The sequence below is a fragment of the Entelurus aequoreus genome, linkage group LG23 (assembly GCF_033978785.1).
Source record: "Entelurus aequoreus isolate RoL-2023_Sb linkage group LG23, RoL_Eaeq_v1.1, whole genome shotgun sequence".
Classification (NCBI taxonomy): Eukaryota; Metazoa; Chordata; class Actinopteri; order Syngnathiformes; family Syngnathidae; genus Entelurus; species Entelurus aequoreus.
In genome coordinates, this window is record NC_084753.1 from 33,547,308 (window position 1) to 33,573,356 (window position 26,049).

The 26,049-nt window shown below is 41.7% G+C and overlaps 1 protein-coding gene across 1 annotated transcript; it reads left to right on the top strand.

Moving 5' to 3' along the window:
• Positions 1 to 18,312: 18,312 nt before the first annotated feature.
• On the top strand, positions 18,313 to 25,962 carry LOC133640852 (uncharacterized). The gene is made up of 6 exons (XM_062034534.1): positions 18,313 to 18,448; positions 19,676 to 19,804; positions 19,859 to 19,990; positions 21,101 to 21,272; positions 21,427 to 21,579; positions 21,804 to 25,962. Exons 1-6 carry the CDS (start codon positions 18,313 to 18,315, stop codon positions 25,792 to 25,794), a joined length of 4,713 nt encoding a protein of 1,570 aa, XP_061890518.1. The 3' UTR covers positions 25,795 to 25,962.
• The last annotated feature ends 87 nt before the right edge of the window (positions 25,963 to 26,049 follow it).

Genomic DNA, 26,049 nt, shown 5'->3' on the forward strand with positions numbered 1-26,049 from the left:
TTCAGAGGAATGACTAAAAGACCAGCAAGTAAGTCCGACACAGCCAGAGAGAGAATGAGATAGTTAGTAGGAGTGTGAAGCTGTTTGAAATAAATGACAGACATGATTATGAGGAGGTTTCCACATATGATGACAACACCTATCAAGAAAGGGAATATTCTCAGTAAAACACAGGAAACATATGGTTGACAGGAAATTATGACCTCCGTTTTGTTGCCTTCTGGTGCCATGTTTCTGTACCTGAAAGTCATCTCAGTTATCAATATGGCAGATTAGATCAGATCAGATACTAAGTGCAAACGATCATGTCAGTCATTTTCAGTGTGGCATACTGCACCTGTCTTAGATGAGGACTTCATCAACTGTTGAAGTTGTGCGTCGTGTCCAACCTTGTTAGTGTGTGCACTCATGTTTTATATCGGTGTCTATCTCATTTGCATAACATATTCATTCTCCACTTGACCAATCGGATGTAAAAATGTAGTTTGTTGATGTCGGTGCCAAGGAAACACTACTGCAGCCTCGGAACTTTCCAAAGGCCAGAATTGATGGTATATTCAGAAAAAAAAGAAACAAATAAATCAAAAATATATGTATTAGTGTTGTCGCGATACCAATATTTTGGCACTGGTACCGGTACCAAAAATGTTTCTTTACTTTTTGATTATTTTCTAAATAAAGGGGACCACAAACAATTGCATTATTGGCTTTAACAAAACATCTTAGGGTACATTAAACATATGTTTCTTATTGCAAGTTTCTCCTTTAATAAAATAGTAAACATACAAGACAACTTGTATTTTATTAGTAAGTAAGCAAACATTGGCTCCTAATTTAGCTGCTGACGTATGCAGTAACATATTGTGTCATTTATCATTCTATTATTTTGTCAACATTATTAAGGACAAGTGGTAGAACATGTATTATTAATCTACTTGTTCATTTACTGTTAACATCTGCTTACTTTCTATTTTAACATGTTCTGTTTACACTTCTGTTAAAATGTTATAATCACTTATTCTTCTGTTATTTGATACTTTACATTAATTTTGGATAAGGCTGCAGCTAAGGATTATTTTTCTATCGATTAATCTATAGATTATTTTCCGATTAATCGGTTAATCTATAGATTATTTTTTCCGATTAATCTATAGATTATTTTTCCTTTTACCGATTATTTATTTATTCAAAATGAAGATGAAAAAAATAAATGTAGGCCCGTTTTTTCAAAAGGCATGGCTTTTATTTACCAAAAAAAAGAAGTATGGCCACTCAGTCAACATTGACAACAACATGACTAAATATTCAGTAACAATGTAAACATTTAAAACTTTTAACATTTAACAACATTAAAAGTAGCTTATTTGCTTTTTAATGTGCAAATATAAAAGTCAACATCCAGTGCAAATCTTAATATTGTGCAATAGTATAAGCATTTCAAAAGTAAAAGTATTGCTTATTTTGCTTTAAAATGTGCAAAAATAAAGATAAACATCCAATACAAAAAAGTGCAAAACGAAATATTCTGTAACAACAGTGTAAACATTTCAACAAAAGTGAAAGTATTGCTTATTTGCTAAAATGTGCAAAAATAAAGATAAACATCCAATACAAAAAAGTGCCAATCTAAATATTCTGGAGCACTGTAAACATTAAGTATTGCTTTTAAAATGTGCAAAATAAACATCCAGTCCAACACAGTACACAATAACCAATTCTACTCATTCCAGTGAGTGACTAACAGTTGTAATGAAGAAAGGTTAGCATGTCTACATGCTCTGCTTCTTTTCTTGTTTACAATATTCCCAGCAGCTGAAAATAGGCGCTCAGAAGGGGTCGATGTGGCTGGAACTGAGAGCTAATTAGCCTTCACCTCAAACCAGGATTGCGAGTGAGCTGAGCTGCAGTTTAAGTTTCTAGAAGGTCAACGGGCTCATAGTGATGTTACTAGTAGTTGACTGGGAGGTGTTTATTATCATTTGGGGAGAGTCCGCTGCCTGATGCTCACCTGCTAAACACCTATCTGCTCCACGCTGAAGCGCTGACTACATGCGCTCTGAATACGCACTGCTGATTGGCTGATAATGCTTCGTGTACCAATCAGATGGTTGTGTGGGTGGGACAATGCTGTGTGTGTACCAATCAGATGGTTGTGTGGGTGGGACAATGCTGCGTGTGTACCAATCAGATGGTTGTGTGGGTGGGACAATGCTGCGTGCTGAGACAGAGGCAGACGGAGCAAAGCAGCTTGTTAAGACTTTAGCTTTAGCTTAGAAACTCGTTCGGTACACCCCCGTACCGAACCGAAAGCCCCGTACCGAAACGGTTCAATACAAAACACGTACCGTTACACCCCTAGCAGATACAAAAGACACATTCATGTTTTTGTGTAATGATGACAACGTATGCTCGCGCGGACGACTGACTAGTTGATGGTTTTCTTTTCAAATGTTCGTTCATAGCCGTTGTGCTGCTATGATAGGCCATTTCCGCTCGACACAGTGTGCATACAACAACATTATTAGGCCGTTTATTGAAATACTCCCACACTTTTGACCACTTTTGGCATGCTTTTCCCCCCTCGCTTGCACCGCTCGCATCGTCTTCTTTGATCGTCTGCTTTGCGCTTCGCCATGACGGTAGTGTGACGTCATTATGCGACGCGTCGACGCACAAAAATGGCGTCGACGTATTTACGTAACCGATGACGTCGACTACGTCGACGCGTCGTTTCAGCCTTAATTTTGGATGATACCACAAATTTGGGTATAAATCCGATACCAAGTAGTTACAGGATCATACATTGGTCATATTCATATTCATGTGTCCAGGGACATATTTCCTGGGTTTATAAACATAATATAATTTTATTTTTTTTAAACGAAAGAAGATGTTGTGATGCCAAAAATTATAGTAGTATCGACTAGATACACTCCTGTACTTGGTATCATTACAGTGGATGTCAGGTGTAGATCCACCAATGACGTTTGTTTACATTGTGACGCGGGTGAGCTACGGTGTGTAGTGAAGCATGTTTAGCTATTCCTCGTCCTGCAGGGATGATACTTGTAAGAAACGTACTTTATTTGTCGCCATGGAGGCGAGGATTAGTGATTTAGAAGTAGCTAAAACACTGTCGACTGCGGATGGATGTTAGCCGCAAGCTAGCTAGCCATGTCTTAAAGCACCTCTTCCTGAAGGCGTTTCAGTGTTATAACTTCACCGTTATCGTTAGTTTTTTAAGGCAAAATGCGTCCGTTCTCCCTTTTTTGTTTACACACTGTGTCTGTTTGTAAGTACTCCGTGATTGTGCGCTGCCGAACATGCTCAACGGGGGATGCGGGGGGTGGTGGTGGACCGGTACTTTTCAGGGGCGATATAGTACCGAATATGATTCATTAGTATCGCGGTACTATACTAATATCGGTATACCGTACAACCCTAATATGTATATATGTATATATAAATGTGTGTGTGTGTGTGTGTGTGTGTGTGTGTGTGTGTGTGTGTGTGTGTGTGTGTGTGCGCGCGCGTGTGCGTGTGCGTGTGCGTGTGTGTGTGTATGTATATATATAATAAATGAGGTGTGTGAACTAATCCAAATATATGTATGGTGTGCGACTATGTGTGGGAATTACATGTTGAGTGTTACCCGTAGTGTTGAGCGAGAGTCGGAAGTCCAAAGAGGGACAAGGCTGGCTCGGAGATCCGTGAGCAGGCAGGAAGTAGCAGCCCACTTTGGAGAAGTGGGTAGGAGTGAGGTGGGATCTGGGGTGGAGGTCTAGAAGTAATCTGACTAGCTTGTTCTAGGATGTTTGGAGTTTAGATTTGAGGGTTATGGAGGTGCTAGGGTACCAGGAGGTGCATGGGTAATCAAAAAAGGGTTGAACGAGAGTTGCCGCCAGAATCCTCATGGTGCTTTTGTTGACCAGAGAGGAGATTCTGTAGAGAAATCTCGTTTGTTGGTTAACCTTTTTGATTACCTTGGTTGCCATTTTATCACAGGAAAGGTTAGCCTCTAGAATGGAACTTAGGTAGGTGACCTCATCTTTCCTGGTGTTAACAATGTCACCAGGGACGTGCACATGATTATAGAGGGGCAGGGGCTCAAAGTCAGAAAAGGGCAGGAACATTTTTTTTGGTCCTTTACACAATATGGAAATTAATGTAAAATTAAATTTGCTAATAGGAAGCTAACTACTTAGCTGTGTGTCCTTTGTAGGTAAAAGTGATTGCCATTTCTTTTGTGTCAACAAATTATTGTCATAATGAGTTAATTCACATTATCATAAGCTTGGAAGACATGAAAAGCAACAAAACACCGGTTTATTATTAGGCTATTTATTGTTAAAGATAAGCACTTTAATATTGAACATTGAACAGTGCAACATGAACTTTGAAAAACAATACCAAATTAAATACCCAAATGAAAAAAACTTCAATGTGAAAATCTGTCCTTCTTCCCTTAACTTGATGAAAACACCATCAAGTTGTAACTTATGGTCTTTCTCACTTAATGCTCAGACTAAACAACTGAAACGCAATACAGGGCCAAAAATATGGACCAGGGGCCAGTAGAGGGCTGTAGGATGGAGGCCACCCATACCCAAATATGCTCCTCAATGTAAATTCAGGGCTTCCATGAAATGCTGTGAAATCAGTGCACAATCATTTACCGGGATTTCTATGGCTTTCTCTGTGTCAGGAGTTGCATCTAAAGCCTCTTTTCTCTCAGGTGTTGCGTCTACACTCTCCTCCTCCTCTCTCTCAGGTGTTGCTTCTAAGCTCTCTGCCTCTCTCTCAGGTGTGACACTTTCTGAGGTCTGTGGTCTTTCTTGAATTCTGGTGCTAGTCTTTGGTTTTAGCCATGCATTAAGAGGTCTGCTACCCTTAGCTGCTTCCTGGCGCTCCTTCTCCTTCCTTTTCGGTATCCTTTCTTTTGTTGGCATTGTGCTGCAGGCATAATCAACATGAATCAAGTTTAAATACAGATGGTAATATTCCTAACAGATAACCTACATCTTATATCCCCAGAATGCTGAAATTATTATTATTATTAATAATAATAATAATAATTATTATTATTATTATTATTATCAATATCATTATTCTTCTTCTTATTATTGTTATTATTATCATTATTATCATTATTATTATATATATTTTTTTTTTAACCCCCACAGTAATAGCAAAGTCACAATAAACTTTATATCTAAACCTCTACTGTGAGAGAAATGTGATCCGCCGTAAACACAGTGCATTTTATTTTGAAAATTAACCCGGTGTTTTATTTTGTATTTTGTACACTACTTTCTGTCCCGCACGATCCGCTCTGCTCTGTGCGGAATTGATGTGCCGTGCTCAATTGATGCGCCGTGATCCGACGTCCGGCAAAAACAGAAGCTGACACATTGAATAATACAATAATACAGCGTTTTTCTGAAATATTACCCATATTAGATGCTGAATAAGTGGACGGCGACTAGACCATAACTCACAGGTTCAAGTTGCTCCACTGTCACGTCTCCTTAGGGGCGCAGTTGGCTCTCTCTCCACTTACTCACTCACTCGCCCTCTCTCTCTCTCTCTCTGGCGGAAGCGGCAGGCTCAAACAACCCGGTATTACAAGAAAACGTGGAGTTTTTGTACCGCTGTTTTTTTTTGTTTTTTGTTTTTACATCCCTGACAGGAATTGATTAAAGGCCTACTGAAAGCCACTACTACCGACCACGCAGTCTGATAGTTTATATATCAATGATGAAATCTTAACATTGCAACACATGCCAATACGGCCGGGTTAACTTATAAAGTGCAATTTTAAATTTCCCGCTAAACTTCCGGTTCGAAACGCCTCTGAGGGTTGACGTATGCGCGTGACGTCAATCATTGAAACGGAAGTATTCGGACACCATTGAAGTCAATACGAAATAGCTCTGTTTTCATCTCATTATTCCACAGTATTCTGGACATCTGTGTTGGTGAATCTGTTGCAATTTGTTCATTGCATTATGGAGAAAGAAGCTGAGCAAGCAAAGAAGAAAGTTGTCGGTGCGAAGTGTCTATTTTGCGAGGGAAGTCAGCAACAACACGTACACAGCCGGCGCTTCTTTGTTTACATTCCCGAAAGATGCAGTCAAGATGGAAGAACTCGGACAACAGAGACTCTTACCAGGAGGACTTTGATTTGGATACACAGTTGCGATAACGTGAGTACAAAGCTGCGCTTCCAAACATTTGATCGCTTGCTATAACTAGCTCGAGCTAGTAGCTAGGAGCTAGGAGCTAGCATTAGGATTAATTTGTGGCATATTAAATTTAAGCCTGGTTGTGTTGTGGCTAATAGAGTATATATATGTCTTGTGTTTATTTATTGTTGTAGTCATTCCCAGCTGAATATCAGGTCCCACCCGCGCGCTTCCAAACATTTGATTGCTTGCCCGTACGTGCGTGTCATGTACGTAACTTTGATTAAATATATAAGCTTTATGAACCTTGGGTTAGGTGAACGGTTGTTTGGGCTGAGTGATTGTGTGTGTTGATCAGGTGTTTGAATTGTATTGGCGGGTTATATATACGGGATCCCGTCCATATTACCCGCTCGAGCTATAACTAGCTCGAGCTAGTAGCTAGTAGCTAGGAGCTAGGAGCTAGCATAACAAACACCTAGGTGTTTTTATGCGGGATTAATTTGTGGCATATTAAATATAAGCCTGGTTGTGTTGTGGCTAATAGAGTATATATATGTCTTGTGTTTATTTACTGTTGTAGTCATTCCCAGCTGAATATCAGGTCCCACCCGCGCGCTTCCAAACATTTGATTGCTTGCCAGTACGTGCGTGTCATGTACGTAACTTTGATTAAATATATAAGCTTTATGAACCTTGGGTTAGGTGAACGGTTGTTTGGGCTGAGTGAGTGTGTGTGTTGTGCAGGTGTTTGAATTGTATTGGCGGGTTATATATACAGGATCCCGTCCATATTACCCGCTCGAGCTATAACTAGCTCGAGCTAGTAGCTAGGAGCTAGCATAACAAACACCTAGGTGTTTTTATGCGGGATTAATTTGTGGCATATTAAATATAAGCCTGGTTGTGTTGTGGCTAATAGAGTATATATATGTCTTGTGTTTATATACTGTTGTAGTCATTTCCAGCTGAATATCAGGTCACCCCCGGCTCTCACAGCATCTTCCACTCCCCACTAGTCCTTCACTTGCACTTTCCTCATTTAAAAATATTTCATCCTCGCTCAAATTAATGGGGAAATCGTCGCTTTCTCGGTCCGAATCTCTCTCACTTCATGCGGCCATCATTGTAAACAATAGGGAACTTTGCGTATATGTTTAATTGACTACGTCACGCTACTTCCGGTAGGGGCAAGCCTTTTTTTATCAGACACCAAAAGTTGCGATCTTTATCGTCGTTGTTCTATACTAAATCCTTTCAGCAAAAATATGGCAATATCGCGAAATGATCAAGTATGACACATAGAATAGATCTGCTATCCCCGTTTAAATTAAAAAAAATTCATTTCAGTAGGCCTTTAATGTTGTTTAAAGAAAAAAAAATAAAATAAAGAAAAAACACACACACAGGCAGAGGGCACTTTTTAAGACGAGGCAAAAAAGGGCAGGGGCTCAAGCACCCATAGGGCCCTATGTGTGCATGTGCCTGAAGGTCACCCACTTTTATAGTGAAGTCATTGACTTTCTTAAGGTTGATGTGGGACCCAAACAGGATGGATTCCGTTTTACCCAAGTGTATGGATAGCTTGTTGTCAGCGAGCCAGGTGCAAGTTCTACAGAGCTCAGCACTGAGGATTTTCTCCACCTGTGACTTGTCCTTGTCGGATACCAGCAGGGCCGAGTCATCCGCAAACAAAAACAATTCACAGTCGCATGCCGATGACAAGTCGTTTATGTATATTAGGAACAGTAAAGGTCCCAATATACTGCCTTGGGGGACTCCACAGCTCACCAAGAGGAGGGGACACGGTGCCGTTCACATCTACCACCTGCTCCCTCCCCTCCAAGTAAGATTGCATCCTGCTCCATGAGGTTTTGTTAAATCCGATTGTTCTGAGCTTATCCAACAGTAGAGCGTGGTTAACGGTGTCAAAGGCCTTCTGAAGGTCCAGCATGACCATGCCGCAGTATTTGCCCGCGTCCACCTCATGTTTGATGTGGTCGGTCAGATAGAGAAGGCATGTGTCAGTGGAGTGGTTAGTTCTGAAGCCGGATTGGAATGTGTACATGAGTTTATTAGTGGCAAGGTAACTATCGACCTGTTCATAAACTATTTTCTCCATTACTTTCGAAATGGAACTGAGAATAGAAACAGGTCGGTAGTTGCCAGGTTCTAATTTGCTTCCTTTTTTAAAGAGGGGAGTTACTCTTGCTATCTTAAAATCTTTTGGTACTTGGCCTTGAGTAATTGAGAGGTTTATTATGTGCGTGATGATCGGGGCAATGATGGAGGCAGAGTCCCTGAGGAATCTGGAGGGAATATTGTCAAGCCCGGTGGCCTTGTTTGGGTGGAGCGCGCTCAATTTTTTAAACACCTCATCAGCTGTGACCATTTCTAATTTGAAATCATCGTTGGATACTCCTAGCTTTCTGTAGAAGGCTTTAATGTGTTCTACACCAAAGCGACCAGAGTGGTGGGACAGCTTGTTGACAAGAGTTGAGGCTATGCTGGTGAAAAAGGCGTTAAGTCTGCTAGCTACCTCCATTGTATCTGTAATGAGGGAGTCACCCTCCTTGATGCTGATGTTGGTGAGTCTGGTTTTAAGTTTCTGGCTGAAACCAGGAAGCTGGTTGTTGAGAATTTTCCAGAGCTCACTTGGCTTATTTGTGTTTTCCTCTATTTTGTTGTTAATGTAATTTTTTTTTAAGGATTTAGTCAGGTTGGTTGACTTATTTCTTAATTTATTGCATTGCTTTTTGAGAGTTGAAAGGAGTGATTTGAGGTTGATATTATTGGGTTGTTTATCTACTTCTGTTTTACATTTTTGGTATTCGGAGTATTTTCTGTCTCTGTCTTTTATGGCAGCTAATAGGTCCGGATTCATCCATGGTTCCGAGCGGGCTTTGATCCTGACTGTTTTCACGGGAGCCATGTCATTTAGTATCTTTAGGAACGCCGTTTTGAAGCGATCCCAAGCAACATCGACCAGGTTGCTCGCGAGCACAGGGGACCAGTCCCACTCATCTCATTTTAAATTGAAATTATCACTGGAGTATTTTTTAAGGGATCTGGATTGGGCTGTTATGTGGCCATTGGCTTTGGGTTTAGCTATTTTGCGGGTGCAGAAAGTTAGGTAGTGGTCGCTAAGACCACAGATCATGACCCCACTATTTGTTATTTTAGGCCGGTCTGAAGTGAGAATGAGATCTATGGTTGATTGGGTGGAATCACACACCCTTGTAGGTAGCGCTATTAGCTGGGAAAGACCGTGTAGATTACAAAACTTGCTGTAGGATCTGAAGACAGGCGCATCTCTGCGTTGAATATCTGTGTTCTGATCCCCAGTTATAATTTTCTCCACGTTGTCTGTCCCAGCCAAGCACTCCTCCAGAGCCCCATAGAAATCCCTCTGATTAGGGGGTCTATAAACAGTCCCTATTAGTACCGGCTTAGGGTCTTTAAATTTGATTTCCGCCCACACAAATTCCAGGTCATTGTGGTTAAGATCAGTGCAAGTTATGTATTTAATATCTTGGTGAATATACATACAAACGCCCCCACAGTGTTTATTCCTGTCCTTTCTGATAACCGAAAAGTTTTCTATTTCTATCTCTGAGTCAGAAATACTTTGATCAAATTTGGTTTCAGAGAAACACAGGATTTTTACCTTCGTGTTGAGGAACATTTCGCTGATTTGGTCGAGTTTGGTTCCAGAGAGGCTGTTCACATTAAGGTGGATGATGTGTAGTCCACTGGAACCAAAAAGAGCATCAGAGTCCGCTGTGTTGTGGTACTCTCCAGAAAAGTTGTTGGTTATTATTGCAGTTGAAGTTGGAGAGCAGGAGGGAGAGAAGGGAGAGAGAGAGAGAGGCATATTGATCTTCATCCAGGTGAAGGGAGAGGGGCGGAGTTGGAGAGGGGGAGGCCAGGTAGGGTGGGCGGGGGTGGGGGTGGATTACATTTTGGCGGGGTTTTGTCCGTTTGAAGACAAAGAAAACAAATAAAATGGATGTATGAAGGCGCCTCTAAATCCTGAGTATGCCGTGGGTCCAGACGCCGCGTCCTCGACCGTCAGGGACCGGGGAGAGGCCGCGTGGACCCCCGCCACACCGTCTCCACTGCAGACCGGGGTGTCGATGTCCACAGTCACCTCGTTGACCGCCGCCGCGCTGTTCGTCTCGTGCAGTTCGCCGCCATAACCGATGTCTGGGTCGCCCTCCACCGCCGCCGCCGCGCTGTTCGCCGCCACTGGGTCGCTGCCTTCACCGATGTCTGGGTCGTCCTCCACCGCCGCCGCCGACCGTGTCGATGAACGGGGCGAAGTCCTCCGTCGAGTCCCCGATCGCTGGAGCACAGGTGAGCTTGAGTTGAGATGAGCCGATAGCTAAGTTAGCTTCAATGTCGTCGCTAGCAGTAGCATTGCTAGTCTTCGCCAGTCGGGACAACATTAACCGTGTTGTTACAGGTCCAGGGTTGAGTTCAGTGTCTCCTGATAGTAGAAGTAATAGTAGTATTATTGTCTTTCTGTCTATCCTTCCAGTCAGGGGCATGTTTTTTTTGTTTCGATGTGCAGTCAAGCACGATGCTATCACGTTAGCTCCGAAGCTAAAGTGTTTCGCTGATGTATTGTCCATGAGATAAAAGTCACTGTGAATGTCCATTTCGCGTTCTCGACTCTCATTTTCAAGAGGGTAAAGTATCCGAGGAGATTTAAAATATAAATCCCTGATCCACAGTAGAAAAAGGAGGGAGTGTGGGATCATCCGAATAGTTGAATTTGTCCCCAAGCCGGAGCGCGAGAGGATGCGACCTTCCATTTCGGCGTCCAAGTGTCCAATAAAGAGGTATTAACGGGCGTGTAGATATTAACGGGTATGTGAGTATTAACAGGTAAAGAGGTATCAATGGGCATGTAGGTAATAACAGGCATGTAGGTATTGCCCACTTCTAATGTTCTCCTTACAGTTTTGGTCTTGACTGGTGTTGGAGGAAATCTATAAAGTACTATATACACTAATAATTACTTTCAGGAGTGTGTATGGAGCAACAAAAAATAATTATTGAATAGAAGTATTCCACATTGTGGAGGGGTGCGTGGCCTGCGGGCCTGCAGCGGAATGGGGTGTGCCAGGACTGGCCTCAAAGTCAGCGACAGGTGCGTAGATGGCCCACCTGGGCCTTGTTAGCTAATCACCTGTCGCTCTGTATAAGCAGCAACCGGGAGGAGAGACATTGTTGGAGCTGGAGTAAGAGCACGAGCGAGAGCGAGAGTACGGACTGAGAGAAAAAGAGAGACAAACAGACAATTGCTGGAAAGAAACCTGAGGGCATTATTACAAAATAAACTGTATTGTAACCCTGAACCGGGCTCTCATGTCGGTGATTGGTGGTCAGAAGAACCACCTGGAGGGCAACCTCCACACACATCAATTTAAAGCATGTGTAATATAGAGAGTCAGACTTGAAGTTATTATGCACTTTGAATTCACAGTTAAATAAAGAGATGTGTTGCAAGTGAGCTATAACAGTCTTTATTGTGTTCTGGGATTCGGTTTCACGCATCCTGACAGCATATTATTCAAGTCTGGTGTGTGAAAAATGACCTAAAGACATTTTTCCAGATACTACTAATTTAAAAGCAGACCTGTACCAGCTGTAAAAGAAAGCATAAATGAAAGGGTTGAGCATAGAATTTGACATGATCAACCAAGAAAGAAAGTCCATTACTTCATATATATACACAGGATTATGATCACAGGAAGGTAAAAAGTAAAGATGGGCCCTGAAACATTCGCAATAAAAACATCAATGTAACATTTTTCTCCACATTTTGCATAGTTTATTTCTGTAATCACAAAACCAATGGAAAGCAGAAATGAAAAACTCCAACTCAACAAGATCATGAACACAATAACATTAACAGTGATTGTAGTTTTATATACCAGAGGTTTACACACTGCGTAGTATCTGTCTATAGAAATACACATTAAATTCAGAATAGAAGCTGTGGTCAGTGTTACTCTAATGCATTGTTGCGCTATACAAACCAAACCTCCATGGGTCATACAGTAATCCATGTTGAATTCTCTGGTGAGAGGAATGATTAAAAGACCAACAAGTAAGTCCGACACAGCCAGAGAGAGAATGAGATAGTTAGTAGGAGTGTGAAGCTGTTTGAAATAAATGACAGACATGATTATGAGGAGGTTTCCACATATGATGACAACACCTATCAAGTAAGGGAATATTCTCAGTAAAACACAGGAAACATATGGTTGACAGGAAATTATGACCTCAGTTTTGTTGCCTTCTGGTGCCATGTTTCTGTACCTGAAAGTCATCTCAGTTATCAATATGGCAGATTAGATCAGATCAGATACTAAGTGCAAACGATCATATCAGTCATTTTCAGTGTGGCATACTGCACCTGTCTTAGATGAGGACTTCATCAACTGTTGAAGTTGTGCGTCGTGTCCAACCTTGTTAGTGTGTGCACTCATGTTTTATATCGGTGTCTATCTCATTTGCATAACATATTCATTCTCCACTTGACCAATCGGATGTAAAAATGTAGTTTGTTGATGTCGGTGCCAAGGAAACACTACTGCAGCCTCGGAACTTTTCAAAGGCCAGAATTAATGGTATTTTCAGAAAAAAAAGAAACAAATAAATAACAAATATATGTATTAGTGTTGTACCGATAACAATATTTTGGCACCGGTATCGGTACCAAAATTATTTCGGTACTTTTCGATTCTTTTCTAAATAAAGGGGACCACACAAAATTGAATTATTGGCTTTATATTAACAAAACATCTTGGGGTACATTAAACATAGGTTTCTTATTGCAAGTTTGTCCTTTAATAAGATAGTAAACATACTAGACAACTTGTATGTTATTAGTAAATAGGCAAACATAGTTTCCTAATTTAGCTGCTGACATATGCAGTAACTTATCGTGTCATTTATCATTCTATTATTTCATCAACATTATTAAGGACAAGTGGTAGTACATGTATTATCAATCTACTTGTTCATTTACTGTTAATGTTCTGAAGGTTTGCATATTTCTGTAAATTGTCCGTTTTAGTTATATATATATATAGATCATTTCTGTTAGAGGGATTAATTATTATTATTTATTTCCATTTCATATGTGTTGTTTGGGAAGGTGAAATGTATTTTCTTTAGAGTTGTTTAACCGTTGCCACGGTTACGGTTGCCATGGTTACGGGCACTTCCGTTTCCGCCGGCAGGTAAAAAAGTGTTTAAAAGAGCTCCGGCATTTGACAGGCGGCGGAGCGTCGGTAATACTACCCGGAGATCGAGTTCACCACAGTTGCAGATCAGATAAGTAACTAGTACTCTAAGCGTTGTATTTAAGTTTGTTATAAGTGACAGTTAAGTGCCAGTGCACTAGTTTAGGTTTAAAGACGTTTTGGGCGCTTCACGTTGCCAGTAGGAGGTGAAGCGCATGCTAACCGCTAGTTAGCTCACCGCAGCTCGCACCTGTGTTTGTTGGCTGCAACGTGACTTCACGAACGCCAGGTTCAGTCACGTTCGGACTAAGTTTATTCAAGAGACACTTTCCCCTGGGACTATTTATTGTTTTGAGAGCGAGTGTAGAGTTTAGTTGTGTGCTATCGTGGCTACCTTGCTGCGAGGGAAGTGGACAGCGCGAGGTACGAGTGTTAGTAGCACGCGCTCACGGGCTAGTCGACAGAGAGGTGACCCAGGACGAGGCTGGTTCTCCTCTCGCTCCAGACTAGACTCGTGAGGGAGCTAAGAGGAAGCACGGCCGAGCCCCCCCCCCCCCCCCCCCCCTTCTCTACTCTACAACGGGAGGTGTCCCCCCTCTCCAACGCCCCCTTGGTATCCAGCATTTGCAACTCACCACCCCCACACCTACGTGCACCAACGATCAGCAGGACCACAACAGACTATCTTCTGGCCCAGCCAAGGGGCCCAGGTTGGACTGTGTGTGTGTGTTGTGTAATTGGTTTAGTGCGGGAGGTTTCATTGGGGAGGTAGCGTGTGAGTGGGGATGAGTGTATGAGTGTAATCAATGTGTTCATTATTGTCTGATTATTGTATGTTATATGGTATATAGTAAATTGGTTAACTATATAAGTGGTGTCCTCTCACTCTCTCCTAGACTATCTTTATTTGGTAAATAGTGAAAATTAGAGCATCCCCCTAAAGTAAATATACAGTCCTTTACAGGCTCCCAAACAGTTAATATCTGCTCACTTTCTATTTTAACATGTTCTGTCTACACTTCCTTCTGTTTGATACTTTACATTCATTTTGGATGATACCACACATTTGGGTAAACATCCGATACCAAGTAGTTACAGGATCATACATTGGTCATATTCAAAGTCCTCATGTGTCCAGGGACATATTTCCCGGGTTTGTAAACATAATATGATTTTTTTTTTAAACGAAAGAAAATGTTGTGATGCCAAAAAATATTGATGTAATCATAGTAGTATCGACTAAAAACACTCCTGTACTTGGTATCATTACAGTGGATGTCAGGTGTAGATCCACCGATGGCGTTTGTTTACATTTTGACACGTAGAAACCTTTTGAATCACTTTGTGTTGCTTTTTTTTTTTGTCATTTGGACTGGTTTATAGTCAAAGTAGCTCTAATTCAGGAGTCACCAACGCGGTGCCCGCGGGCACCAGGTCGCCCGTAAGGACCAGATGAGTCGCCCGCTGGCCTGTTCTAAAAATAGCTCAAATAGCAGCACTTACCAGTGAGCTGCCTCTATTTTTTAAATTGTATTTATTTACTAGTGTGACAGTCCTAACTGTCGTGCGGGTTCTCAGGACCATCCAGGGAAGACATTGTCGTGAGACGGTTTAGACTTCTTTATTATTTCAATCACAGAGTCTTTTGCGTGCTTTTCAGCAGCTGCTTTTTTTCTCACGTGAGCACACGAATGGTTTCCTCCCGTCCGCCGTCTGCTTTTCAGCAGCACGTCGCCGTCGTTTGCGTGGCAGCAGAGAATGGTTTCCTCCCGTCCGCCGTCTTTCTCCGTCTCCTCCCTTGATGTTCACGTCTCTCGCCCTTTTATACGGTCCGAGAGGGTGATCGCACTGTCCACAGCTGCGCGCTCCACGCACCTCATGCTGATTGCGGCGTCGCTCCCAGCGCGCCCCGCCTTGCCGCTCGCTCGTCCACGCCTCCTCGCCGCCATCTTGGAGCGGGCGCCGTCGGTCCGCCCGCCTCCCCACAACTAGCAAGCTGGTCTCGCTTTGCTCGACATTTTTAATTCTAAGAGAGACAAAACTCAAATAGAATTTGAAAATCCAAGAAAATACTTTAAAGACTTGGTCTTCACTTGTTTAAATAAATTCATTTATTTTTTTACTTTGCTTCTTATAACTTTCAGAAAGACAATTTTAGAGAAAAAATACAACCTTAAAAATGATTTTAGGATTTTTAAACACATATACCTTTTTACCTTTTGAATTCCTTCCTCTTCTTTCCTGACAATTTAAATCAATGTTCAAGTAATTTTTTTATTTATATTGTAAAGAATAATAGATACATTTTAATTTAATTCTTCATTTTAGCTTCTGTTTTTTCAACAAAGAATATTTGTGAAATATTTCTTCAAACTTATTATGATTAAAATTCAAAAAAAATATTCTGGCAAATCTAGAAAATCTGTAGAATCAAATTTAAATCTTATTTCAAAGTCTTTTGAATGTCTTTTAAAATGTTTGTTCTGGAAAATCTAGAAAAAATAATGATTTGTCTTTGTTAGAAATATAGCTTGGTCCAATTTGTTATATATTCTAACAAAGTGCAGATTGGATTTTAACCTATATAAAACATGTCATCAAAATTCTAAAATTAATCTTAGTCAGGAAAAAATATTAATGATGTTCCATAAATTATTTTTATTTTTATTTTTATTTTACATGAGTTATTATTTGTACAAACATGGTGCAAAGTAATTCATGATTTGCTAAAAAAAAATGTTAGTGGCTAGCTAGTTAAAATGGGATATTGTGATTTCACAAGACTGTCTTAGAAGTGATCATTTGAAAATGTTCAATTTGAAAAATGTGCACTTAGAGAAAATATAAAAATAAAGTGTTGCAAATTGATATTTATCTGTTTCTATATATATTTAATGTGAGAAATCATTAAGATGATCAGTGTTTCCACAAAGATAAATATAATTAATTATTAATAATAACATAGAGTTAAAGGTAAATTGAGAAAATTGGCTATTTCTGGCAATTTATTTAAATGTGTATCAAACTGGTAGCCCTTCGCATTAATCAGTACCCAAGAAGTAGCTCTTGGTTTCAAAAAGGTTGGTGACCCCTGCTCTAATTTAATGCTAATTGGTTGTCTATAAGGACTTCTAAGAAGTTATATGTATAGTTAAGATGGACGTTGGAGATTTAGGATATTTTAAAAACCTCACATTGATTTTGTTTCACACATTTTAGATGAAAGACAGATGTCTTGGCTCAATAAGTCCTCCAGCCTGTGACAGCACAACAGTACACCACATGGACTTGGACATAAACAGCATAACACCTGATGTCACTGGAACAGAGGAACTCTGCTCAAGTCAGGAAACAATTGACACCGTAGTTGTTTGTGTTCCCCTCAAAAAACATGGAAAAAGAGTTTACAACAAAATACATTATTGCTTGTATTGCAGTAAGCCTTATGCCAAGATGGCAAGGCATCTAGAAAGTGCACACAAAAACAGATTGGAAGTAGCCACAGCTCTTAGCTTTCCAACGAGTTCCATGGAGAGAAGGAAACGGCTAGAGTATATTCGTAATAAAGGGAACTATGCTCACAATGCTGCTATTATGGAGTCAGGAAAGGTATAGTGCCATTCAAACGATCACCTAAAGAAGCTAAAGTAAATTATTTTATGCACTGTGCATATTGCCAAGGACTGTTTACCAGAAAGGTACTGTGGAGACACATGCGAAGTTGTCGCCTCAAACCTGCATCAGTCACCCGAAAACCAGGAAAGAACCGTGTCCAGTCCATGTGCACATATACTGGGCCTGTGCCTTCAAGTGTATCCAAACAACTGTGGGGAGTAATAAGTGTCATGATTCCTGATCCAATCACAGAAATAACAAAAGATGACCATGTCATCACAGATGTTGGGCAGCACCTGTTGAACAAAAGTGGTATGGCAGCAAAAAATCAACAATGTGTCAGAGAGAAGATGTGGGAATTAAGAAGACTGATTCATAATGCCAGGAGAGTAACTACTTTGAAAAAAATGGAGGATTTTGTGAATCCTAAGAACTACTTGGAGATGGTCAAAGCTGTCAAATGTACTTGTGGCTATGATAGTGACACTAACACATTCTGGATTCCATCACTGGCAAATAAACTTGGGAATTCCCTGGTTAAAGTCAGCAAACTCTTGAAAGCACAAGGTTTGATAAACAACAATGAAGATTTGGTAAGGAATGCCACTCAGTTCCAAGATGTCCATCTTGAGAAGTGGAACAAGTTGATCTCTGCAACAGCCCTGAGGAACATAGCCGAAGAAAAGTGGAATGTACCACAACTTATGCCCTTCACTGAGGATGTTCAAAAAATGCATCAGTTTCTCAGTCAAATGCATGATGAGTGCAGCAGTGCGCTATCTGAAAATTCTTCCACAAAGGCCTGGTCAGACCTGACAAAAGTATGTTTGACACAGATCATCCTTTTTAACAGACGAAGAGAAGGAGAGGTAGCAGCCATGCCCCTGTTGGCTTTTTTGTCAAGAGACACAACTGATCCTCCTGGAGATGTTGATTGGGCACTCTCTGAAGTGGAAAAAAAACTGTGCAGACATTTTTCAAGGATTGTCATCAGGAGAAAACGAGGCAGACCTGTTCCTATTCTCTTGACTCCAAAAATGGTGTGTGCAGTAGAACTTCTCGTTAAGTACAGGGAAACTTGTGGGGTTCTCAAAGACAGCAGTTACCTGTTTGCAAGACCCACAGCGATGACCCATTTCCGGGGTTCTGACTGCATACGAGACTATGCAAAAGCATGTCATGCAAAGTGTCCTGTGTCACTTACATCCACGAAACTACGAAAACATGCTGCCACCCTTTCAACTGTGCTAAACATGACAGACACAGAGATGGACCAGCTGGCCAACTTTCTTGGCCATGATATTAGAATCCATCGCGAGTTCTATAGACTCCCTGAAAAGACACTGCAGCTGTCAAAAATCAGCAAAGTTTTGATGGCACTCGAGCAAGGTCGATTATCAGAGTTCCATGGCAAGAACTTAGATGAAATCACAATTGGTCCAAATTGTGCGGCTTATAATTGAATTCAAACCAAACAAAAGGATGGCGTAGTGGGTAGAGCGCCCGTGTCAGAAACCTGAGGGTTTCAGGTTCGCTCCCCGCCTCTTACCATGCCGTTGTGTCCTTGGGCAGGACACTTCACCCTTGCCCCCGGTGCCGCTCACACCGGTGAATGAATGTTGAATGAATGATAGGTGGTGGTCGGAGGGGCCGTAGGCGCAAATTGGCAGCCACGCTTCCGTCAGTCTACTCCAGGGCAGCTGTGGCTATGAAAGTAGCTTACCACCACCAGGTGTGAATGAATGATGGGTTTTTAACATGTAAAGCGACTTTGGGTACTTAGAAAAGCGCTATATAAATCTCAGGTATTAAATGGTATGTTGTCATCTTTGTTGTTTCCTTTGTCTATATTTTTTTTCCATCCTTTTGTTTGGTTTGAACTCAATTATAAGCTTAACGTGGTAAGTCTCCCACAGAAAGTGTTGTGGAAACTGAAGAGGAAGATCTTACCAGAGAGGACGAAAACTATTCATTTCCTGATAATGGTATGTAATGTCAATACTCATTTTTGTGGTTTATTAAAAATGTGGCTGTGAACGACTCTTCCTTGTCGTTGGGTTCGTTCTTGGACCAATATCACCACGTGACGCCCTTCGGCTGAGGATTTACAAGTATTAGTGCCTGTGGTCAAGGCTCATATCGTTCAGTTTCGCTCCCACACCAACGGCACAACATCATTTTTACTTCATAAAATAGATTTACTGGTAGTAAGTAAGATACCAAAAGTTCGGAAATTGACACCTAGCCCATTTTGTGTAATCGGTGTTGAAAGCCGGTACTATTTTTCAGTGAGGCGCAGTGATATCTAGTGGGGAGTGGCGCGGTTTTGGTCACATGGACCAATCAGGTAGCAGCTTTATTCTAACAACATACCTGCTATGGCGACGACAACATCCGAGAGTGAAGAGGAACGAAAGACCTCAAAAGTTAGAAAAAAAGTGCGTAAAGAGGAAAATAAAAGATGCTATATGCATCTTTCATCTGTGAACAATGAGGACGTCCAGCACTTCACTCGGACACGGTGGGACACATACAGAAACTATTTAAAACAGTGGCTTTGTCTGCAAGACCAGAACAAGCATCTGGCAGAAATCTATAAACATTGCTCGGATGTAGATTTTGACGCTATTACTGACGACGCTGGGTTTCACGCAAAATGCTACCGACGTTTTACAGATAAATCTGCATTGTTTTATGCCGAGAAAAGGACCGCACGGGCGGTGGGAGAACCATCTGCAGCCGCAGGTCAGTCAGCAGGCACGTCTGAAACTCCCCGAAAGAAACTTCGATCTCGTTCAGGTTTGCCCGTTGCTTCTGCCGGCCCCGTCCTGCCAGCCATCTGTATAATTTGTCAAAAAGTGGAAAAGTACACTCGTGTGGGAGGAAAACGCCAGAGGGATCAACTCACACAAGCAGAAACCGTGTCGGCAGGTATGTGACACACACACACACACACACACACACACACACACACACACACACACACACACACACACACACACACACACACACACACACACACACACACACACACACACACACACACACACACACACACGTGTGTGAATCTATAGTAATAATGTTACAGTACATAGCGTAGGATTGAAAGAATGTGTTGTTACTTTGTAATAACCAAATGGACCATTTATACACTGTCAGAGTTAAGGGGAGACCTTGGAATTTAAAAGTTTGAGAACCACTGGCCTAGAAAAGGAAGCCCCACCCATCCCCCCATATACCTTCACACCACAGCCCCAATCTCTCTCTCCCCCCCCCCCCCCCCACACACACACACACACACACCCCTGGACTGATTTACACATCACAACCCCCACCCCTCCCCCCGCACACCTTCACACCTCACCCCTCATCCCTGAACTGACTGAACTGTGACCACTACCCACATCCCTGCTGTGACTTCATGTCACCTCCACTGCTGCTACAATAATTGAAGAATGCATAGTGCACTTTATACATCATCATTGTCATATCATCCATTATCATCTTCACTGTGAACTGAATGTGCAATACTGCTTCTGTCTACTCATGCCCACTATAGATCTGTTGTAAGATCCACACTTTAATTTACTTTATCTTATTTCTTTATTTTTGTTTCTTATTTTATTTTATTATATTTATTAGTATTAAACATCCTTAGAATTTACATTTTTAGTAAGTTTATTGTAAGTGTGCAATATAGTTTAAGTTTATTCTTGTTTAATTTTTATATTCTGTGATTCTTTATTTAGCTTAAGTTTATATTTATATTTATATTTTGTGAATTTGCAAGGGGGACCAGCAAAATAAGCTTTTCATTGTGCAGTGTGACTGTCTGTTTATCTGTGCATATGACAATAGATATCTTGAATCTTGGAATGTTTAGCTGGGAGTTCAGCAGCTCACATCACAGAGTCGTAAATCACAGGGTCATAAATACCTCTCCAACCCCCCACTCAAGACACACACACACACACACACTTTTTTACTTGTAAATCTCTGATTTTGCCAATAAAGCTTATTCTAATTATTTTTCTTTTAAAGGCCAGTTGCTGAAGGCAGCTGAGATTAAGAAAGATGCTGCCATTCTTCTGCACATCAACGACAAAGACTGTGTTGCTATAGAGGTCCGGTACCATAGGACCTGTTACAGACAGTACACCAGGTTCTTGTCACTGTCTACAGCAACGCACACTGCAACCAGAGATGAAGAAATGTGAGTAATTACACTGTACTGTCATTTTGCTCACATTTAAAAAGTAAAAAAAAATTCAACAACATGCAGCTTATATTTAGTTTTGCTTAAGATACAGCTTTGAAAGCATGACTCTTTGCACATGTTAAGTGTGTGTGTGTGTGTGTGTTTTCAGACAACCCTTTGCTGACAGCTACAACCTCTTCTGTGACCAAGTGATCCGTCAAAGGATTATAATTGACAAAGAGGTGCTGAGAATGGACAAGCTAAGGAAGTTGTTCGTGGACACCGTTAAGAAGCACGAAGATCTTGATGCTTCAGGCTACAGGTAACTGAAACAAAAATAATAAAATATTCATACTGAAAAGTTTATTATTTATAGATTTAGTCTCTCCCCATAAAGGCTATGAGAGTATGTTTAAAGTAATTTGATTATCATTGATGTGTGTGTGTGTGGTGTGTGTGTGTGTGTGTGTGTGTGTGTGTGTGTGTGTGTGTGTGTGTGTGTCTGTGTGTAATGTGCTCATATTTCCCTTTAACTTTATGTTTCAGGAGGGATAAACTGAAAAGAAGGTTGGTCCGTGATTTCCCCCAGCTGGTTTTCCACTGCCCTCCCCAGCGCAACGTCTCTGAAATGGTTTTTGTTGAGACATTATCGTTAGCAGACAGGGTACCTCTGCCATCAGGCACATCACCATCAACTACCGAGTCAACTGAGGTGAGCCAAGCTGAAAGCCAAGCTGAAAGTGACAGTGAACACACGGCTAGTACAACAGCTGGTCAGAATACCACGGAGAACACAAGGACACTTTACAGTGCAGGGCTGATATTGAAGCGCCTTCTAAGTGACTCTCCCGGTATGAAATGCCCGTGGCCTCCCACAGCAGAGGATTTAAATGTATCTGAAGCTAAATCTGTTGTGCCTGTTGAACTGTACAACTTCATTGCCTGGATTATAGGTGCAACAGAAGAGCCAACACTAGCCTGTTATGTTGATGTTCCTGATGATGTGAATCTAAAGGTTATCTCTCTTTGTCAAGACATTGTGTATCTGGCATCTAAAGGTCGAAAGCAGACACCCAAGTCATTGTGTCTTGGTCTAACTGTTCGCCATTTAACAGGTTCATCAAATGTTCTGTCACTGCTGAATAGGTTAGGACATTGTGCTTCACGGGACACAGTTGTCAGTCTTGACACTAGCCTTGCTCAGCTACAACTTTTAGAGGGTAGAAACAAAATACCCAAGGGATTCGCACAGAAGGCACCCACAATACTGGTGTGGGACAACATTGATTTTGGGGAGGAGACACTGTCAGGTCATGGAACTACTCACCACACAAATGGCATTATGCTCCAAAGTTCTGTCACTGAAACTGTGTCGAGAACAGAGAGACAGCCACTACAGAAGGCAGTTAAATCATTCAAACCACCTCCTAGCTACCCCGTAGAACACTACCAACAGTCTAAAAGACACGGGCCACAGAACTTGAGTCACCATGGAAGTGTTCCATTGGATGCAGAAACATACAGGTTGAACACTGTATCTGCTGCCAAAACTGAACTGGCATATGTTTCAGTAAAGTACACAGATGCTGAAGCATGCACAGTGCCAAGCTGGACAGGTTTCCATACACTGCTCCAAAGTGGGGCCACTCTGCCAAAGTCAGCACTGTATTATCTTCCAGTCATTGAGGCTTCACCGACGGAGATGTCAACAGTTAACACGATTTTGAAGCGAAGTGTTGAAATTGCTGATCAGCTAGCACTGGACCATGTAGTGGTAGTTTTTGACCAGGCTATATATGCCAAAGCTCAGCAAATCCGCTGGAAGGACCAGGAATTGACAAAACGCCTTGTGATTAGACTTGGTGAGTTTCATACTTGCATGTCTTTCCTAGGGATTATAGGAAAAAGGTTTGGTGATGCAGGACTGCAAGACATACTCATTGAGTCTGAAGTTGTTGCCCCAGGTTCCATCAATGGTGTGATCAGTGGTCATCATTACAACCGCAGCATGAGGGCACAGAAACTTATGTATGAGAGCCTGCAACGTGCCAGATTCAGCACATTCTTAGACTCTTTGACACCAGCGGGGAGAGATGAGTGCATGGCTGTCATCAGTGAAATCAAAGACACATTCCCAGACAGAACAGTGGATGTTTTGTGTGCAAACCAGAAATTTGACCAAATGTGTTCAAAGTATGCTCTCTTTGTGGAAAAGAGAACTGCCGAAAACCCAACGTTTGCTTTCTGGAGTTCTTACATTGACATGGTGCAAATACTCCTTCTGTTTGTGAGAGCTACACGAGAATCAGACTGGCAGCTTCACCTGTCAACAGTGCGCTTGATGATGGCATGGTTTTTTGCTTATGATCGTGTAAACTATGCTAGGTATTTGCCTACATACTGGATGGAAATGGTCAACTTGCCTATAACACACCCTTCTTGTCACAAAGACCTCAGTGTGAAAGGTCAGTGGACTGTTCAACGTCAAAGTGCCCATGGATTTGCCTCCATTGCTTGTGACCAGGCTATTGAGCAAACATGCAACAGAGATTCAAAGACAAAGGGTGGCTGGACAGGAATAACTCTAAATAGGGCTGCAGTGTCTCGCTGGATATTGTCACAACATGAACGAGCTGCCATAGCTAGACAATGTGAGTCAATGTCTGGAAAATCCCCAGAAACACGAAGGCGAAAAGATCTAGACCGCTCACGGATTCATGCCGATGAAGAAGCTGTGACCAGAATAAGTTCCACCATTGATTCCATGCTGAACCCATTTGACTTACACCAAGATGGCATTGTTTGTCTTAGCTCAGGGACAGTAGCATCTGAAGGGGTCAAGAAGGATTTGCTTGCAGCACCAGAAAGGGGGGAAGAAGCTGTCAAAGTCTTTATTGACCAAAGACTGTTAACAAAATCAGTCGACATTTTTGCCCCCATCAAGGCTCAAAAACTGAAGACCTTTAGTGACCAGGCAAAAACAAAGACAAAATCTGCAGCAGCCAAAGATGTCATTCTGCGTGCAGACAAGAAACTTTTCTCCAGGCTACTCATTATTGGTCAAAGTAGAAAGGTAGACCTGAGGCAAATTCTGTCCTACTCCTTGGGAACGGTTTCATATCCCTTAGCCAGTACTGATGGGTCACTTGCTAAAACAGACAAATCTGCCTTGATGAATATATTGGAGAACAAAGACAAAGACTGCTTAGTTCAGCAAGTTCCGTCAGATGGAGCTATTCTCTTCGATGGCATGGCAGTCATTCAAGCCATGCATTCCAAACCAGCTACCTTTGGAGAGTTGGCTGACAACTTACTCCAGTACGTGGTCAAGATAGCTCTGCAGCACAAGTGTACAAGGATAGACTTTGTCATTGACCAGTATCCAGAAATCAGTATTAAAAACCTAGAGCGGTCACGGAGAGCTGAGGGTGGTACACAACAGGTGCAGATCTATGGACGGGATCAGAAGGCACCCACACAGTGGAAAAAGTTTCTATCTAATGGGACCAACAAAGCAGCACTGGCAGAATTCCTCTTTGTTGCATGGCGAGATGCTGATCTCACCATTTTGGGCAGGGACTTCAGCTTGTACATAGCACATGGAGAACTGTGTCACTGTGTTACTGTGAAAGAGGGTTCACAAACTGTCAGTGCTGTTCACGAACTGACATGTGACCATGAGGAATGTGACACTAGGGTGTTTTTACATGCACAGCATGCTGCACAAGAACATCAAACTGTTGTCATCAAAAGCCCTGACACTGATGTGGCAGTGATTGCTGTAAGTCTTCAAAGAGCTTTACAGTGTAGCTTGTATTTTTTCACGGGAGTAGGCAACAGAACGAGGATCATAGACGTGGCTAAGGTGGCAGCAGCTCTTGGCAACAGTGTTTGTTCTGCACTCATTGGCATCCATACCTTCACAGGTTGTGACTCGACCAGTGCCTTTCATGGCAAGGGCAAAAGGAAGACATTTTCTCTTGCTTGTCAGAAAGACGAATACCTGACTGCGTTCTCAAATCTGGGCAGCAGTTTTAACCTTGACCAGTCTACGTTCAAAACACTGAGCAAATATGTGTGCCACCTGTATGGACAGGCATCTGCCAAAGACGTGAACGATGCAAGATACAAAGCATTCTGTATGGCATCGTCAGCTTTGCCAGAACTGTCCATTCCCCCAACAAGTGATGCCCTCCACCAACACTGCAAAAGGGCAAACTACCAAGCAGCAGTAATGCGACATTCCCTGACTGGTATGATGTGTGCCCCTTCACCCATTGGCAATGGATGGTACATTGAGGATGGGGAGTTAACAGTAAGATGGATGACTAGAAATCCTGCCCCAGATAGTGTGCTGCAGGTAGTCCACTGTGGTTGCAAGACAAGCAAATGTGAAACAGAAAGATGTTCATGTATGTCTGCAAAAATGTCTTGTACTGATTTATGTCACTGCCAGAACTGTGGAAATGTTTCAAAGGAAACAGAAGAAAGAGGTGCATGGGATGATGACACAGATGAAAGTGATATTGATGAGTAATTACGCACCATGTCACCATGTAAAATTTGCCACTTTTGTTTCTTTATCAAGATGTTTGATTATCGAGATGCCACACTGCCATTTTAACGGTAAAGCTTAAATAATGTCTGTATTACCTTTTTTTTCAAATTTGTTTTGGTCTTTTGTGTGTGTTTGTGTGTGTGTGTGTGTGTGGGGGGGGGGGGGGGGGGTATAAATGACACATGCTGTGAAACAATTTGCTACTTTAATAAATATTTATCATATTTTATACCA

What these genes read in the sequence shown, in the direction of transcription:
- LOC133640852 (XM_062034534.1), top strand. Translation starts at nt 18,313, where the DNA reads ATGACAGACACAGAGATGGACCAGCTGGCCAACTTTCTTGGCCATGAT. An exon ending in AGAACCATCTGCAGCCGCAG is followed by an intron (nt 19,805 to 19,858) that starts GTCAGTCAGCAG and finishes GATCTCGTTCAG; the next exon opens with GTTTGCCCGTTGCTTCTGCC. An exon ending in AGCAGAAACCGTGTCGGCAG is followed by an intron (nt 19,991 to 21,100) that starts GTATGTGACACA and finishes TTTCTTTTAAAG; the next exon opens with GCCAGTTGCTGAAGGCAGCT.